Source organism: Fusarium venenatum (genome assembly GCF_020744135.1).
Source record: "Fusarium venenatum strain MPI-CAGE-CH-0201 chromosome Unknown EDB82scaffold_1, whole genome shotgun sequence".
Taxonomy (NCBI): Eukaryota; Fungi; Ascomycota; class Sordariomycetes; order Hypocreales; family Nectriaceae; genus Fusarium; species Fusarium venenatum.
In genome coordinates, this window is record NW_027072129.1 from 2,753,306 (window position 1) to 2,770,624 (window position 17,319).

The following is a 17,319-nucleotide window of genomic DNA, read 5'->3' on the forward strand; positions in this document are numbered from 1 at the left end:
TTCTCATTCTGAGGGCTTACCAGGTACATGGATTAAGAGTGCTTACATCAATAGCATTCTCAAATAATCTGGGGTAAGAAACCCTATGTTTGTCTTTGAAGAAATGGTCTGGCATAGAGGCGGGAAAGGCCGGGAGGGTGTGAAGTAGTGGGCTGTTGTTCACGTTTCGGAGTGTTCTAGAGTCGTGCGAGTGGTGCCACTTCCAGACCTGGAGGTCAAAGGACTTCTGCGGGCTGTAATCAGGAGATGAATGGACATGATAGGATTGATATCGATATCATGATGGCTTTACCTTGGAAAATGCGTTCTAGATTCAACTTACAGAGAGATACATATGCATATTCATAAAAAGGCCAGGATATGCTACCTCGGGTCAGTTTGACCTCGGTAGGGTTGGCCTTGAGCTAGCATTGGTTGATAAATACTCGCTGGCGACTCCTTTATGTTCCCAAGACATTTCCATTCTCCTCCAAGGAAACATGGGTATGGTGTAAAGGTCTGAGAGCTCACTTAAGTTGAAGCTGAGTTGTAGACTACTGAGTTGAGATGCAACCCAAAGGGGGCAGAGTCGAATACCTATTCCGAGTATTGATGGTTTTAAAACTACAGGTGTTTTTCTATGAACACGCCCTGAGATGTCCCAACCCACGCTAGGATCATCGTGGACGGCAGCTGCGGCTGTAAGTACTGCATGTACCTGTCCACTAAAGTTGGGCGCTCACAGCACATCTCGGTACCTACGAAGCTGCCTTCCTCCACTTTCGGGGACCTAGTGCAACGAATCTTGGGAAACCCAGTGGGAACCGCTCCTCAGTTCACACTGTATATTTTCTGGGCGCATCCATCAATCGAGCTCGACATCTGCATCGAACAGATGCCTATTGGACATGACAAGACGTCAACCATGTGCTCTGCAACGTCTCGCACACACTGTAACTTTCCCATCGTCATGGTCAACGCTTGGCCAGGTTGCCCAGACCAAAAGACTGGTATTGGGACGCCAAGAGGACGCCCCCATTTGCAGATTGCACCTGTACCAGAAGATAAGTCTCTTCATCTCATGGACCCATAGAACTTAGCTTAGGTACCTAGTAGGTGGTGCCTAGCAATGCTGCTAAGCATCCATCAAAAGACAGGCAAGGATGGCATTGACCCTCCACTTCGTCCCTGCCCTGGTCTTCCCCCAGGATTTCCACTTCTGTCTCCACCCCTCAAGGACAAGACTCAACCCATTCCCATTTCCTCATTTCTACTAAATCTTGCTCTTTCCCACCCCAGGAATCCTGAATCTTATCTTTTTCCCTCAATTTACCTTTCATCTTTACCATTATATTCCTTCCTTCCTCTTGGGCTGTTCTTTGTTCAATACCTATATATATATATATCCACATCATCTTGTCTTCTCCATCCAAGATATCCATACGTCTATACTTTATACCACGATTTTACCTAAACCCCACCAATCAAATCATCCACTCACAACTCACCTTCACTCACTTAGTCTATCACCTAAATTGCTGGGCTGTGATTTAAAGACCTCGGCTATTCCATATCTACCTACCCAGCCAGGTACACAATACCGGAAACATTCGAAAACTCCGATTTTCACGATTTAATCGTGAGTGACTCAGTTGGCGACAGGAAAGACACGATATCGCAAAATATAATAAATACCTAGGGAATAAAGCAATCCTGGCGACCTGTCATCGCTTTTCTCTCGGCAATCCCGCCGCTTCTCTCATACAACTCCATAATAATACGATACGACACATTCACAATCATATATAATCACCAAAATGCCCGGAATTCTTCCCATGAAGGTCATCAAGGTGGGCACTAGCTCTCAGAGCCGGATTGCCCAGGCTTGTGATCGATGCAGAAGCAAAAAGATCCGCTGTGACGGAATACGCCCAACATGTTCCCAGTGCGCCAATGTCGGCTTTGAATGTCGAACAAGCGATAAACTCAGCCGTCGCGCATTCCCTCGTGGATATACCGAATCTTTAGAGGAACGCGTGCGACAATTAGAAAGTGAACTTCGGGAGCTCAAGGATTTGTTAGACGAGAAGGATGAAAAGATCGATATGCTTTCCAAGATCCACGGCAACCGATCAAGTCTTTCCATGCCTGTTAGCAGCCCTGCTGTCCCAGAACCCCGGAACGAAGCCCAAGTTACAAAGGAGGACACCTTCCGTGTACAGGCAGCGCCTTTATTACTCGGGGTTGAGAATTCTGACTCTTACTTCATGGGCGCATCCAGTGGTCGCATGTTTATAGGTAATTTCCCTTCATGGTTTTCCAATCGACCTGAACTAACGTACCCAACAGACGCCTTCAAGCGTAAAATCCAAGAAGCCGGAAAGCCCAGCACCGACTTCAACACGGAAGCGTTCTTGCATGTCCAAGGCTGCAAGCCCCTTGGTCACAAGTCCTCTGAGCAGTCCCTCGTAGCTCCTCCTCGCATCTTCTCGGACCGCTGTGTCAACGTTTACTTCCAAGAGTGGGCACCTCTCTTCCCTATCCTCCACAAACCCACGTTTCTACATGTCTACGAGGAGTTTGTTGCCGACCCAGAAAAAGTCAAGAGCGGCCACAAGCTTGCACAACTCTACCTTGTCTTCAGCATTGCTGGCCTCTCATCAGAAAACCCCGATCTCTCCCAACTTGTCGCCTGTGAGCAACAATGGCAGGCTGCTCTTGAAGCTATTTCGATGGAGAATACAATGAATACCCTACAATGCCTTACTCTTTCTCTTCTCTACTGCACAATACGTGCCGATTACAAGCGACTTCAACACTACAAGGCCATTGCCGTCAGTCTCTCTCATCGTCTGGGCTTGCATCAGAGCCAGAAGAGATTCTCTTTCGGTGCTCTGACAATCGAGACCCGCAAGAAGGTCTTCTGGACTCTCTACACTCTCGACTGTTTCTCTGCTGCTACTCTTGGTCTTCCCAAGCTTCTCAAAGAGGACGAAATCCAGACTGAATACCCATGCGACACCGACGATGAGTATGTGACTGAGAAAGGCTTTCAGCCTACTCTCCCTGGCGAGTATACTCGCTTGTCTAATGCACTGGCCCTGTTTCGTGCGACGCGAATTCTTGCCAAGGTACTAGAGAAGAACTACCCCGCCTCAAGCTCCTACGAGATATCTCTTCAACAGATGGCTTCTCTTGAGAGTGAGCTGGATGCTTGGTACCATCAGCTGCCTTCTCATCTGAGACTCAACTTTGTTCAAGACAAACCGTCAACAGATGTGACTGGCAGTCGCTCGCCTCTATTAGCTCTGGCTTATTACTACATCCGCACGCTCATCTATCGTCCTGCCGTTGGCTCCAGTCTAGGTTCCAAGGCGGCATCAGCCCTGATATCAATCGGATCATCGAGTAAGCACATTGTTCAGATTCTTCAGCTGCTTGAAGAGCGTGGCATGACTTTCTCATTCTGCCTGAACAAGACTGATCTACTGGTGATCTGCGGCATGACGTTGCTCTACCACTCAATTGATCTCAAACAAGACAGTAAGATAATGCGCGATGACGAACGGTTGGTAAATTCTGTGATCCACATCTTGGAGAAGGCGGATGCCTTTGGGTCGTTCGACTTCAAGCGTGTGGCCAGTATGCTTGTCACTGTTGACGAATCCGCTGGCTCGCCGATGCACACTTCACGTGAGGTGTCTGCGCCAATTTCTAACCGAGGCTCGCCACCAACCGGAGCCGTCTCGAAGTCCAAAAAGAAGAGAAACACAGCCTATCCTTTCGGTCAGCTCTCGGCCGCTGCATCCAGCGAGAGCAACCTTATCGACCACCAGGAGAGGATGCGTCGCATGACGATGCCATGTGAAACTGAGTCTCGACCCGATGTTTACCGTGCTCGGTCTCGTCAGTCTTTTGACAACCTCCATACCGAGGCTCATGTGGCTCGGCGAGGTCATCGTATGTCGGCATCTCCCAGACCTGAGCGCGAGGCTTCACCTCTGTCTCGCAACCTCGACTTCATGCCCTTCGCCCACCCCTCGCAGTCACCGCAGCCGCTCTCACCCCACCAGAGCCGCATGCACTCTCATTCTGGAGTGACGCCTCAGACCAACCATATGGTTGTGAATTCTTCTATGGCTGCCGCGAAAATTAATGGAGTTTCGACGACTGAATGGGAGACCCTTCTAGGGTCAATGGATGGTGGCATGAACAATGTTTACGATGCCATCTACGGTGGGCAGGGACTTGTTAATGAGAGTGCGATCGCTGTAAGTAACTGTGGCGATTGGCCTCCTGACAACTGGGACCTAGGCGGCTTCAATATCACCGAGTTTGGAAACAATCCGCAACCTCCTCAAAGCGTCCTCAGCATGAGTGATGAAAGCCTTAGCTCGGGTGAGGAGGTTGGCCCCTCGGAACTAGGATTGAGCGTTGACAGTGTTGACTACCACAACCACATGGTGGCCCAGCAGCACGGCCACGAAGGATATGTGATTTCTGACCGAATGGATACGTTTCCTATTTAGTTGTGGCGTTAAAAAAGAATATGATACCTTGGGTTGGTGGTGTTGTTAAAAATTGGGCGTTCAGGCACTTGGTTAACTTGATAGCGTTGACTTTGGTTTATGAAAGTTGAAACGATTTTATGATATTTGAGAGACAGCTGGGGCTTTCCAGTGGGTCTCTATTATTATTATTATTATTATTATTGGATTAAGAGTTTAAATATCTGATCAATTTCACTTCAATATCTAGGACATGGATTCGTCAGGCATTGTCTATTATTATTGACTCCAATCCTCGCCGGTTTAACAGTGAATAGAGAGTCCAAAGACAAACCTCACAATGCAGCGAGGCTAGGGTACCTAGTTGCAGGCTTGCTGTATATTACTACAATGAAACAAGCATTGCAATCATTTCGAATTATCTGAGTGGCGTGACACCAGTTATCGTCCCTTGTCAGATCCACTGCCTCGGCATCGTTTAACGCGGACAACAGAGCTATGTACATTGCGGTACCTCAAGGTTACATTTAAAGTATGTACAAGTCGACAAGACGTGGCCAAGGAAAGCTTGACTGAAGTACGGAATCTGCAAACGGTGTCACAATTGTACTGCTCGCAAGCTGAAAAGGCACCTGTGGTCAAACGAGGCTAGTGAAAGTACACTGTGGCCGTGCATGTATTTGCTTGGAATGACGTCTCTAACTACAGCCTGTGCCGTGCTGTACCTACCAACGTAGATCTGTTGCTTTCCCTTCTGGCGGTGGATCTAATTAATGGGGAAGGATCCATTAACCATGACACATGACAGGGCAATAGTGTCCATGTCTATGTCTTGCCGTCTCTAGGATCGATGAATACGGGATACCTTAATCACAAAAGGTGTTTTCGTCGGTTCTCTTGGTCACTCCATTGCTGGGGACGTTATTGCGGGAGGGCAGTTGAAGCAGCTTCTCTAATTCTCCCACCGAAGAACCTTTATCAATTTCCACGATCAACGACTACAATGACGACGCAAAGACGAGTTCTTGCTAACAAGGATGCCCAGTCAGCGGCTGTCCCTCAAGGTGAGAGACAAAGCAAGCTTCTGCAGCACGCAACACCTCTAAATGATATCCGTACCACAGCGCCGTGGGCTGTCGCACGTCCATCACTGAGGGATCCCTCCCGTCGACTTCCACAGGCGATTGCTCATCGCGGCGCAAAGGTCGACTGGCCAGAAAACACAATGGCTGCCTTCCGAGGTGCAGTTGCAGCCGGGGCGCATGCTATAGAGACAGACGTGCATCTCTCTTCTGATGGTATAGCCGTTATATCACATGTAAGTCAAACCTCGACACCCATTGGTCGCTACAAAATGCCAATCTACCCTTGCCCTGACCGACTATACTGGGCTCATCTGATCTGTAGGTAGGATCCATCGCTAAAGCGTTGCTTCGGGGTAAACGCACGTATTGCAGAATGCTCGTGGGAATATCTCAGCACTGTGCGTACAGTATCCGAGCCCCATGAGCCCATGCCGCGACTTAAAGACTTCCTTGAATGGTTGGCCGAGCCCGAATTAGAAAAGATCTGGGTTGTTCTAGATATCAAGGTATCATGATCAATACCAGCATGCTCCACGAAACAGAAGCTGATCCAAGTTTTTCAGCTCAATGATAACCCTGCAGACCTGATGGCGGCTATTGCAAGAATATTGGATAGCGTCCAGGGGCCGGTGTCATGGGATCAGCGTATTGTACTTGGATGTTGGAACGTGAGTTGCTTCTCTACACTTACGCCCACAAGTTGCAACACATTCATTCATGAGTCTGTTCTGGCTTGCAGCTGACATGACTCAATAGGCTTCATTCCTACAGGCCGCACGTAGTCAACTCCCGACCTATCCTCTAGCTCATATCAGCGCCTCTCTTCTATACTCACACCACTTCCTTAAAATCCCGAACCTCGGTTTCAATCTCAACCAGAATACCCTCGTTGGCCCTTCGGGCAAGCTATTCTTACGAGGGCTCCAACGAACTGACAAGCTTCTTATGACATGGACCGTTAACCAGCCTCGTCGTATGGAATGGTGCATCCGTCAGAATCTAAGTCACCCGAAGCCTCCTAATAGGAACGTACAAGGACCGCCACTTATCGACGGTGTGATCACTGATGATCCACGTTTGTACCTTGGGGTATGCGAAAAGTTTGAGGATGAGATGGATGGCAAGCTCGTCAGATCCGACCTAGCATTGGCTCAAAGGGTCAAAGATAAGGCCGAAACCATCGCCTTTGTGCTAGTCACCCAAGCACTGATGATTGTCTACCATGTTGTGAGGAGAATGCAAGGCAAATTTGATTTTCTTAAAGACCGTCGGACGCTAGATAAGGAGTAGGCAGAGGACGTTATATACAATTAACTTGGCGAGATGAATGCGATTAGAGATGACACTATCCAAGCTTCTAAAGGTATAGTCGGAGGGAACTGGGAATAGAAACAGAGTATGATAGATAGAGCGTCAGTCTGATTAGGCTTGAGCCACCTTGCCATGGTCATTAGAGCAGGCAGTACTCACGAATCCTTGTGGTTCTTATCAAAATTATAATAGTTTATTTGTCAAGTAGTAGCACATGTCTAGTTATCACCTCCAGGTGAGTTTTCGTGGAAGATGAGATGCAACCCGCCCCTACCTTTTTTGCTTTACCCGTCGAATAAACAAATCAATAAATATACAACCGAAAATCGCTTCTTATCACGCTTCTGTGTCTAACCTTTCTCTGTTCCCTCAAATTTCAACATCAATATCCAGGTCCAGTGACCCAATCACGTCGTCGTCCATCAGAGGTTTGTGGATTGTCGGAATGCCCTTCTCCTTATGCTTCTCTTCTTGCAACTTCACCAGATGGGGTAGTAGTTGAGACTTAGCCGCCGGCTTTGATGTGTTGTTTCCAGGAGTAATGGCCCCACTACCATTTGCTGCTGACTTTTGTTCCACCTTTTCATTAGCATCGTGAACAAACTTGGCCTTGGTCCGTAGTCGCCTCGACATGTCGCCTTGATATGTCTCGCCACGTTTAAGAGCTGCCTCAATCTCTTTCGACTTAGCTTTCTCCTTCAATTGGGCCTTCCGTACTGCCTCCGCGTTCAAACGCCGGTTTTCACGGTTACGCTCAGCCAGACGGTCTTGTTCGCTTTGTACCTTGGGTTCGTCCGAATGCTTCGATGACCCCAAGCTCGTCCTAAACGCCAAACGCTGGGAGCCGAGGTTGTCAAGTTCCTCCTGCAACTCCTCGGCTCTGTCATCGTCACCACGTTGTCTTGCTTCGTCGAGTAGTTTGGCAATACGCTCTCGCTCGGCTGGGTCAAACCGACGTTTCAAATCACTGATTCGAGCCAGCCGGGTTTTGATCTCCTCAGAAGTCCACGAGTGATTAATCAGTCTGTTAATGTCGTCGACTTTATCAGTCAAATACGCCTTGGTTGGAAGAGTCACGCCCTCGTTATGGCATGTGACCTTATACCGGTTGAGTTCACTCTGTTGGTCAAGTCAGTATTAAATAATCTTGATGACAGATTCATGTCAATCATACATCTGTGAACTTTCCACTCGAGGCGGCGATGAAAGGAAACTCTTTAATTGCCTTGCCATGCGCCGCCTTTACGTATTGATCAGTAACCAGCACACCTTGGGGTCCTTGAATGGCATAAGGTCGGCTGGTCGAGAAGCCTGCGAACGACGTCAGTAATATACATAACATCATCCTCGTCGTTTCTTACCTTTGATCACAGCCATGCGATACTGCTCTATGCCCGTCTCAGGGTGCGGCCCTAGAGCGATGCGGATATAGCATCCGATGATGCCTTGCTCGAACCCAGGGTGGAAGCAGACTTGGGCAAACTCATTTCGTCCCAGTCGAACACGGTCATAGTCACGCAGCTCAGCCGGTGGCTGATCGCGTACCTCGTCAACGTCGGGGGTAGGTGAACGTCCGCGGTTGTAGTCGTCATCACTGTCTTCAGCTCCGGAATCACCTCGGCGCGATGAGTAGTTGTCCTTCCGTTTCTCAAGATCCTCCCGTCGGCGTGCCTTTTCAGCCTTGGCTTGACGCAGCGAATCCATTGCAGTTTCCCTCTTTGTCTCCGTGCGCGGTCGTGAAGCCTTTCGGTCACCATCTTCCAACTCGGCAGTTCCAGCGCTCCGTTTCTTCTTAACCTGCTTGCGCTCTTCATTCTCCATGTTGCTAACCATTTGACGAAGTAGACGGTTCTGGCGCTGGCGCTCGATCTCAGTCATTCGATCAGCAATGATCTGCTCGCGCTCGAGTTCTGGTAGGGCCATAATCTCTGCCTTCTCCTTCTGACTCCTGTATCGACCGTCGACTGGGTAGTTCTCATCGTCATCATCCGCAGCGGCAGCTCGTCCTCGTGATGGCTCAGCGTCAGAATCGGATTCATCCATAGGCGCGGACTCGAGCGAGTTTGGCGTTCCGGGGGCAGAAGACCTAAACAAGAATAGGTCAGCAAAGGGCGGACGAATGGTAGAAAACGGGATGACTGGAAAACAGGAGAAAGTCCGAGCGATCTACCCAGTACCAAACCCAACCCGTGCACTACCCAACGAAGGAGTTGACTTACGCCTCGCCTTCCTCCTCAGAATCATCGGCACCTCCTCGACGCGCCTTGCTTTCGGTTTCCCTCTTAGAACCGCTTCTCTTTACTGGCGGCGGCGACGCTGATTCCCTTCTGCTTCCGTTGTCAGAGCCCTCATCGTCCGAGGATCTACCCGCAAGATCGAGAAGGTCATCTTCAACGTCAGACATGGCGATCTCTGTCGTAGGTCAACGAGGACCTGCAGCGCAATAATTCAGGGGATAGCAGTCGTGTAAAGACGTAGTCGCGTAATACGCGTGTCTGGATGAAAAAGAAGGAATTTCGGGGATGAAAGGGATCCAAAAAGATGCGCAAATGTGCGCACGGGGCGTTGAAGCGATGAGAAAGACAATTGTTGATGGTAGAGAACAAAAAGCTGTTTGTGCCAAAAGTGAAAGAGCTGAATAGCTTGCTCTTTCTCAGCCTGTTCTGAGTTCGTAGTTCCTAGGCAAATCTTATTGGTCAAAGGCTATGTCATGCCGTCGCACGTGTGTGGCTGGTGCACGGTACGGAAAGGCTTTAATCCGGCTAGAGTCGCTGTGCCTGATGAGATATTGGACGCCGTCATAATTTGTCGTCCGATTCAAGATCCGCGATTAATGGGCAACAAAGAAGCAGTTTGAGGACTTTGTAGCAATTACAACCATGGCTTCATCTAGGTCTCTGATGAGACCTATGCGCTCTATTGGGGCACGCTCAACACCAACACTTTGCAGGCCATACATTCGTACTATTACGTCGACAGCAAATGTTCAAACTGTTGTATCAAACGAGTCTTCCAAAACTCCTAAAAATCTTAAACCACTCACACAAGAGCAACGTGACTTTCTCGACTCTGCTGTATGCTTTCCAAGTCTATCCTGTATTAGTTGACGGCTGACATGCTCCTAGCTTCGTGTCAACCAGGCTGGCGAGCTTGCTGCCGTTCTCATCTATGCCGCCCAGTCGCCCATTCTTGTCCACTCAAAGCCACACCTCCGCAAGCTGATGGCACACATGTACGACCAGGAAGACGGTCACTTCAAAACGTTCAACAGTCTTATCCACAAACACCGTGTCCGACCTACTGCCATGTACCCCCTGTGGTCCGTTATGGCTACTGGTCTAGGTTGGTCAACCGCTATGATGGGCTACGAAGCTGCCATGGCTTGCACGGAGGCTGTTGAAACCGAGATTGGTGGTCATTACAACGAACAGATCCGAACCCTTTTAGAGATGGTTACGCAATGGGAGGCTGAAGGGTATGAAGTTGGCGAGGAATTGTCGAGCCTTGTCAAAACCCTTCGAGTGATTCGAGACGAGGAACTGGAGCATCTAGATCACGCGGTTGAGCATGATGCACAAAAGGCCGAGCCACATTGGCTCCTTACCGGCGTCATCCGGGCCGGCTGTCGGGGTGCTATCTGGGTCAGTGAAAGAGTGTAGGTTGAAAATGCTAGTATTAAAATTGTAATATAGACGTATGGGTGAGTCTAGTTATGGAGCGTGTATATATAGGACGAGCGGATAGAAGGAAACCCCGTGTGCTAGAAGACGATCATGCCCATTGAATCCTTTTCTTGCGATAATAATCAAAACACCTAATCGACTCCATGCAATGCTCTAGCGCACACTCAAATATTTAAAAACACCACTCAGATAATGCAGTATTAGGGACAGTTAAGTTTAGTTACTGTGGCTGGTTAGCATCGTTGACAATAATGGTTGCGGGGATAGACTTACTAGATAGCCAGGGGTGCAACGCCATCTACTTGGTAGCCCCAATTTCCATTCTGCTCCTCAGTGAGGAGCCAGTCGTACGGGAATTGGACGATGTTCCCCTGTACCATATTGAGAAGCTCCTCGGCCTGTCCTCGGCTGGGCATGTCGTCTATACTGAAACCGCGTCGACTGTTCTTAGTGGTTGCGCGACGCCTACGCTTCACTGAACCTAATTGTCCAGGTGGAGGAGCGTTGGTGTCCCTTGAAGATGGCTTTTCGAGAGTAGAGAAAGTAGTTCGCCTCTCTCGATCCTTGGTGCCTGCTTGAGGCTCTAGGAACCTCCCATTGCTACCTCCATCGAAAGCTGGGAAGGGGGTGTCTCCAGGTGAATATACAGGGGACGGTGCCTCAACGTGATGCTGGGCATCAACAGCACTCTCCGTGTCTAGTCCAGTGTTAGGTCGTGATGAGAGGGCTTCACCATCTTTCATTGTCTTCTTCTCGTCGCGACCATCATAGCCCTCATCAGGAATAACAATCTTGATCCTATCCTCTTCATGGTGTCCACCAAGGGGCATTTTCTCGGTCAGCTTTCCTAACGCCTTCTCCGCCTCTGCCTCAGCGGCCTTAGCCATCACCTCTGGTCCTGGTGCGCTGACGCCTGCCCCGCCAGCTGTGGAGTTGCGGTGTCTTGAGGAAGGAGGGAACTCAGAGTCTTCACCTCTGGATTGACCTGGTTCCATGCTCTTGCGGAACCTGTCTCCATATGCAGTATACGCATTATACTCAGCCCAAGTACTGACCTCCGAATCAGGCATGCAGCGGAATACCCGGCGATAAAGCTTGGTATTATTTTGGGCAGCACGATTCCAGATCTCATCGAAGAAGTTGGGGTTCACCGGATCGATCATGCAATTTTTGTCGATGTGTGCCAGTTGAATATCTGCAGCCATAGGGTGGAATACACCATTGACCGGCTTTCCTGTCTCGGGGTCGATGTGTAACGGGGGGCCACCGATATCAGTATCGTCGCTAATTGGTAAAGACGGTAGCTGCGCAGGACGAGGGAGGCCAAGTTGATCTGTGGTACGGCGGTTCAAGGCAGGCATGGGTGGGAGGCCGTCGTTGTGGTTTCCAGGGTCGAGATACCTATTATCAGGTTGAGGGACATGTGGCTGGGCTTCCGCAGGTGACTGTAGTGTCCCCTTGCCTTCGTTGCTGATATTGTTGACGAGGACTTCCCTACCATTTATGATAACAGAGTCACGGCCAGCATCGAGGCCGGACTTCTCAGCACTCTTCCAACGATCAGGACCATAGCCAGTCACATCCAACTCATGCTTCACTTTGCTCTCCGGTCCATTTATGGCTGTGCCTTCCGCTTCGAGATTGCTACCGTGGCTGCTGTTGCTGCTGCTACTGCTGCTCTTTTCAATTTCAACGGCAGCATCGAGGTCGTGATTGATGCTGGGGATGCGCGGGGGTTCAGGGCGCTTGGCAGATAGTCTTGAGGGGTCAGAGGGGCCGTTGTCCTCCTCTTCGTAGATCTGTTCCATCTCCTTTTCAAAATCTTGGCGGTTGAGCTCTTCCTGGCGTTCTTCCTCCAGGATTTCATCAACATCCAGACCCAAGTGCTCTCGCATTAGTCGGAGACGGAGTGTATGGGCGAAACGGCCAACCTTGTAGGGTTTTCCAGCCATGGTCGAGTTGATCATGTCAGTATCCCGAACTATCGCGGCACACTCAGAATCACGACTGCCCAGCATTGATCGCTCATTGATATTGGCAGAGCCGATAAGAGCCACTCGATCATCGACAATGATTGTTTTGGCATGAATATAGAGTTGCTCGGTGGCAAGGACATCGTTGCTCATGATTCCCCACTGGCGAAGCGAGTAGAAGCTGATGTAATCCTCAGGTTCGATATCAGCGGCTCTGAGTCGGCCAAAGATGGACTGTTCGCCTCTGCAGATACTTGCGTATTGGCACATGAGGATGAGACGAACACTCGTGCCCTCCTGTTCATCGACTGTGTTTTGGAAGCCAGGCATCAGAGGGATAACAATGGCACAACGCCAGTCTTCGTCGTTCTCGTGGGCCCGGATGATACGTTCAACTAGAGCGTCTCCAATACGGTTCACAATTCGGGTGTTGTATGCTTCAGTGCTTGTTATAAAGAATTGGTTCTCCATGTAGACAAAGTGATCTGACTCCTCTATCATCTTAATATATGCGTTCTGGATACTGTGTTCGGTCTGTTCGATGCCCAGAGACCATGTGGAGGCGGATCGCAAGATCTGAACTTCGCATGTTCCAGTAAGCCCAAGCTCTTTCAGTTCGTCTATGTTTGCGTCCGGAGGGGGAAGCAGAAAGGGCAAGGGTCGAGTGGGCTTGCGTCCTCGGCGCAAATAGTTCCAACGCTGAACAAAGTGGCGTGTCAAATCTCTTGCAGGCTGGCCAACGACTTGCATGGCTACATCGTGCCAAGGCATTCGAGGTACCTTGGTTCGATCGTACATCTCTTCATATGGCTCATTGAGTCTGAAAAAGTCCTGTACACGAGGATTCGAGTAGTCTTTACCGGGAAACAGTTGGCAGTGCTCTGCATCTTTGGGCGTCTCGGATATCTCAAAACCAGTTGGCTTATCGTCAACGATTGGATGCTGAGGGCAGTCCCAACGTCCAAAGCACAAATCAATGCCTCCTACAAAGGCTACATCGTGATCCACAATACAGATCTTCTCATGATGAGCAAAGAAGAATTGATTCTTCTTGAACTGGTTAGGAGATCTTTGAACGAAGATGTTAGGGTGGAGGTTCAGCAAGGAGAACTTGGTGTACTCCGAATCGATTGGAATGGCGGCCTCGACGTTTCGGTAAACAATAACAAAGACCTTGACGCCTTCTCTAGCCTTCTTCTGTAGAAGTCGATCCAGGCGCCACTTCTGGCTAATGGCTGCCGGTCTTCGCATGTACAGTTCAGGACTCAGCCACCAATCATGGATGTAGATGACATCGCGAGCCATATTGATAGCTCTGGAGACATTCCACATGTAGTCGCGACCGTCGACGAGCCATTGAGCAAACACGTTGGTCCGCACCGGAGCGAAGCTATCAAAGCGCTTTTCCTGATACCAAGGTGTCTGCTTAAGCATCTGATTGATCGAATCCTCAAACTGCTTCATAACGGACTGGTTGCGAGAGAAGAGGCGGATCTTGCGCTCAGAAGAACGCAAGGTCATAGTGTGATGCTTGTCAGGGGGTGCCTCCACAGTCAAGTCGATTTCAGCCTTCTTCTCGTTGGAATCAATTGCCTTAACTTTGCCTCTCTTCGAAGAAATGCTGAACTTAGAGTCGACCAGATACACATCAAAAATATTCATATTCTCAGGAGATTCAACACATACAATGTAGCTTTGTCGGACGAGGAACCATTTTCGGCTGCGCCGAGAAACGACCTTGGCTGGTGTCAGTGCACGGCGGAAGTCAAGGCCCTTTGAGGGTTGAATATGAAGATAACACTCCTTTCCATGATAGCTGCCCTCGGCAGCAAGTCGAACGCCAAGGGCAGAGAGCTCGAGGAAGCGGCAGAGTCGGTTGCTGTCAGCTCTGAACATGAGCCATCTTATCATCTCAGAGAGATACTTCTCCAAAATGCGTCGCTGTTTCTCAACATAGCGCTGTCTCCTCGTTGCCATGTCCATAACAGGCATTCCTGGGCCCTCGGTGTTAGACATTTCACCAGGATCGGTGATGCCTGTTGACCTGCGTCTTGGGCCCATGCCTAAGAAATTACGTGACTTTCTTCGCGGAATGCCATTCAGTGTTTCGGGATCGCTGAAGACACCATTTCCTGCCGCCTCAGCAGCAGTGCCTTCGCCAGCAGTTTCATCTCCGCGAAGACTGACTTGATCTTCATCGTCGCTCTCCTCGCCCTTCTTTCGAGCACCACGAAGATAAGGAAAGGCCGAATAGGGGAACTTTGGCTGCTTCGGTCGGCCGCCCAAATCCATACGTCCAGGCATGTACTTTTCGTTGTTGATAGCAAACTTGTACCGTAAATGCAGATTGTAGATATCCCGTAGTGTTCGGCTGATGGTCCAGCTCATTCTGCTAGGTCCACTTCCGTATTCGAGTTCAATGGTGAATAGCCAATGGCGATCTTTATCGTCATCCTCCATAGGGGAGCTGTCTTTAATGCGAAGCTTGAGCTGTTCAAGAAGAACCGGGATTCTCTTGTTTCCATGTTCATCCCGCTGAATCATGCTGGCTAGCATAAGCACAGCAGGAGCACCGGCTCGCAGCTCAGCCATTAACTCAGCTGACTTGTAGTAGTCGAAACGATCTTCCTTCTTCTGCCTCAGTAATTTGAGTGTGTTTTTGACCTGCTTCCATTTTTGAGCGCCAAAGGTGGACGCTCGCTCGGATGTGAAGAAGGGACGTCGGGGGGTCATGGCATCGCCGTCAGAAACACCGCCACCGCCAAATACTGTGATTCGACGAACATGGCCTGATCGTCGCCCAACAGCACCAGGGCTTTCGACCTCATCGGCCTCCTCGCCAGGAGGCCGCATGGCGGATGTCATCCAGGAATTTCCCCGGCGGAAGGACATTCCCAAGCGATCTCGACCTTCGCCCTCTGAGACGCCATACTCGTGGGCTGCATCGGGCATGCTTGCGCGTCGCTTTACCAATTGGTCAAAGGTATCCAGTACATCTGTATCGGCTGCAAATCGCCTTGGAGTTCCTGGAGTCGAAGCGTTTGTTTTCTTCGTGCGACGCATCATCCTCTTCTGCTTCTTCTTTTTCTGCTTCCCATCTTCAGGGTTGCCTTCATCAGCAGTCTCCTCCGCGTCAGCGTCAGCGTCCGTGTCTTCCTCTGTCAAAGTCCCTGGGATACCTCGGTTCGGCCGTGTCGGAGTATTGAGATTCGATTGAATACCTTGACTAGAGGGACCGGCAACGGTCGGTGGTTTTGGGGTCGGTAAGCCACTGGTGTTGGTAAGTGCCTTGAGTTTGGACATCAAAGAAGCCCCGCGAGATTTGCCTGGAGTGTCCGGTTCTTCCCACGAGTTACCTCTGGTAAATGTAGGGGGGGTGTCAAGGCCGTCAGCACCAGTGAGCTGTATGCTTCGTCTGGAAAGTGCCTGGGCATGATCTTGTCCCTCAGGATCAGTTGCAAGGCCAAAATCTCGATCGTTTATGCCATGGTCTTTCAGCGACTTAGTTGAAGCTGGAGTCGACTTGGGTACAGCCGATGAAGGTGCCGAATCGTGGCCATGTTTCAATGTATTTGATGATCGATTTGTTTCTGTGGTGGAATCAAGGGCGTCCGGCGAACCTGAGACTTTGACATTTATAGGAGGCACTAGAGTATCGGGGTTTGCTCTGGACGTAGGAGCGGGTGCGAGTTGAAACTTGGAGCTCGAGGGGGAAACCGTTCGAGGAGTGAGGTCCATAGGAGAGACGTTCTCGTCTCGTCGGTGTTGTGTCATGACGGTTCGTCGCGATCGAGTTTATTGGCTGCAGTATAGATACTGAGGTATTGTAGTGATACTCAGCTAGACTAGTTGAAGACAACAAGCAAGCTGAAAGACTTTAATGTTTGATCGATTGCCGCAACCAATGCAAACATGCTGAAAAAGGAAGCCAGAATTAATTTGACTCTGTTGAATACAGGTTTTATCTGCGATTTGTTGTGTTTGACAGAAGCGGGCGGTTGGTAAAAGGGGGTTCGTTCTTTCCAAGCGTCGCACGTACGTAGTAGGTAGTAGGTTGGTCGCGCTGTGAAAGGTGGTGACGAACTAAAACAAGCGGTCGATCGGTTGTATACCCAGAGGGTGAAGGACAACGGGCCAAGATTGTTTTAGAGACGTATGTATCTGTGGTGGTTGCAAAAACAAGTTTACATGGAACGACTTAGTCGTCACGAGACCTGTGATTGACAGTACCTTAGGGGTTAGGATCGAAGGGGAATTTATAATCCCTTGCTTCGTAACTATTGTCGAGATGAGATCCCGAATTTTTGGGATAAAGCCAAAGTCACATCCTTGTCACGTCAGTCACGTATTAGACGATCGGACCGGGTTACCTGTTTGTCGAATTTGGGAATGGAGAAAGGACAGGATCCATCATGCAGGCTCATGCCATGGGTTACCCGACTAGAAGCGGCATGGCGGGGTTTGTAGGGGATGTTCATCAACGCTCCAGACGCTACGTTTCCATAGGCGCTCCCTGAAAATCCTGGCTAGGACCTAGACTGGCTAGGCTGGGGGCCCTGAAACGAGTTGGTCCAACGCCCGCAGCGCCTCCCGCGTATCTCGACATTTTTATCCGTACGCACGTACTCGGATACCTCTTCACAGATGCGTTTCAATAAGAAATAGAGATCGACTCGTTGGAGATGACTACTACTACTACTACTACTACTACTACTACATAAGGAGGGATATTGCGTGACTTTTGATGCTGTGGCATCTGGTTGTCTCCATCAATTTCCAT

At 49.7% G+C, this 17,319-nt stretch overlaps 5 protein-coding genes across 5 annotated transcripts; 3 read left to right on the forward strand and 2 right to left on the reverse strand.

The window, feature by feature from the left end:
* Positions 1 to 1,796: 1,796 nt before the first annotated feature.
* Positions 1,797 to 4,822, forward strand: EDB82DRAFT_550075 (fungal-specific transcription factor domain-containing protein; the record flags this gene model as incomplete). The annotated part of the gene is made up of 2 exons (XM_065609564.1): positions 1,797 to 2,277; positions 2,329 to 4,822. The coding sequence occupies 2 exons, from the start codon at positions 1,797 to 1,799 to the stop codon at positions 4,506 to 4,508; spliced, it is 2,661 nt and encodes an 886-aa protein (XP_065465417.1). The 3' UTR covers positions 4,509 to 4,822.
* Positions 4,823 to 5,112: 290 nt separating this feature from the next.
* Positions 5,113 to 7,053, forward strand: EDB82DRAFT_484582 (PLC-like phosphodiesterase). The gene is made up of 5 exons (XM_065608225.1): positions 5,113 to 5,551; positions 5,612 to 5,805; positions 5,899 to 6,078; positions 6,136 to 6,240; positions 6,329 to 7,053. The coding sequence occupies exons 1-5, from the start codon at positions 5,338 to 5,340 to the stop codon at positions 6,860 to 6,862; spliced, it is 1,227 nt and encodes a 408-aa protein (XP_065465418.1). The 5' UTR covers positions 5,113 to 5,337; the 3' UTR covers positions 6,863 to 7,053.
* EDB82DRAFT_484585 (uncharacterized protein) lies at positions 7,054 to 9,635 on the reverse strand. Its single transcript, XM_025731507.2, has 4 exons — positions 9,103 to 9,635; positions 8,245 to 8,969; positions 8,058 to 8,194; positions 7,054 to 8,002 (listed from the first exon to the last, which is right to left on the reverse strand). Exons 1-4 carry the CDS (start codon positions 9,285 to 9,287, stop codon positions 7,253 to 7,255), a joined length of 1,797 nt encoding a protein of 598 aa, XP_025590525.1. The 5' UTR covers positions 9,288 to 9,635; the 3' UTR covers positions 7,054 to 7,252.
* A 127-nt stretch (positions 9,636 to 9,762) lies between these two features.
* On the forward strand, positions 9,763 to 10,542 carry EDB82DRAFT_543024 (ubiquinone biosynthesis protein COQ7-domain-containing protein; the record flags this gene model as incomplete). The annotated part of the gene is made up of 2 exons (XM_025731506.1): positions 9,763 to 9,957; positions 10,009 to 10,542. The coding sequence occupies 2 exons, from the start codon at positions 9,763 to 9,765 to the stop codon at positions 10,540 to 10,542; spliced, it is 729 nt and encodes a 242-aa protein (XP_025590524.1).
* A 148-nt stretch (positions 10,543 to 10,690) lies between these two features.
* Positions 10,691 to 16,570, reverse strand: EDB82DRAFT_26359 (uncharacterized protein). Its single transcript, XM_025731505.2, has one exon. It carries the CDS (start codon positions 16,311 to 16,313, stop codon positions 10,839 to 10,841), a length of 5,475 nt encoding a protein of 1,824 aa, XP_025590523.2. The 5' UTR covers positions 16,314 to 16,570; the 3' UTR covers positions 10,691 to 10,838.
* Between the last annotated feature and the right edge of the window lie 749 nt (positions 16,571 to 17,319).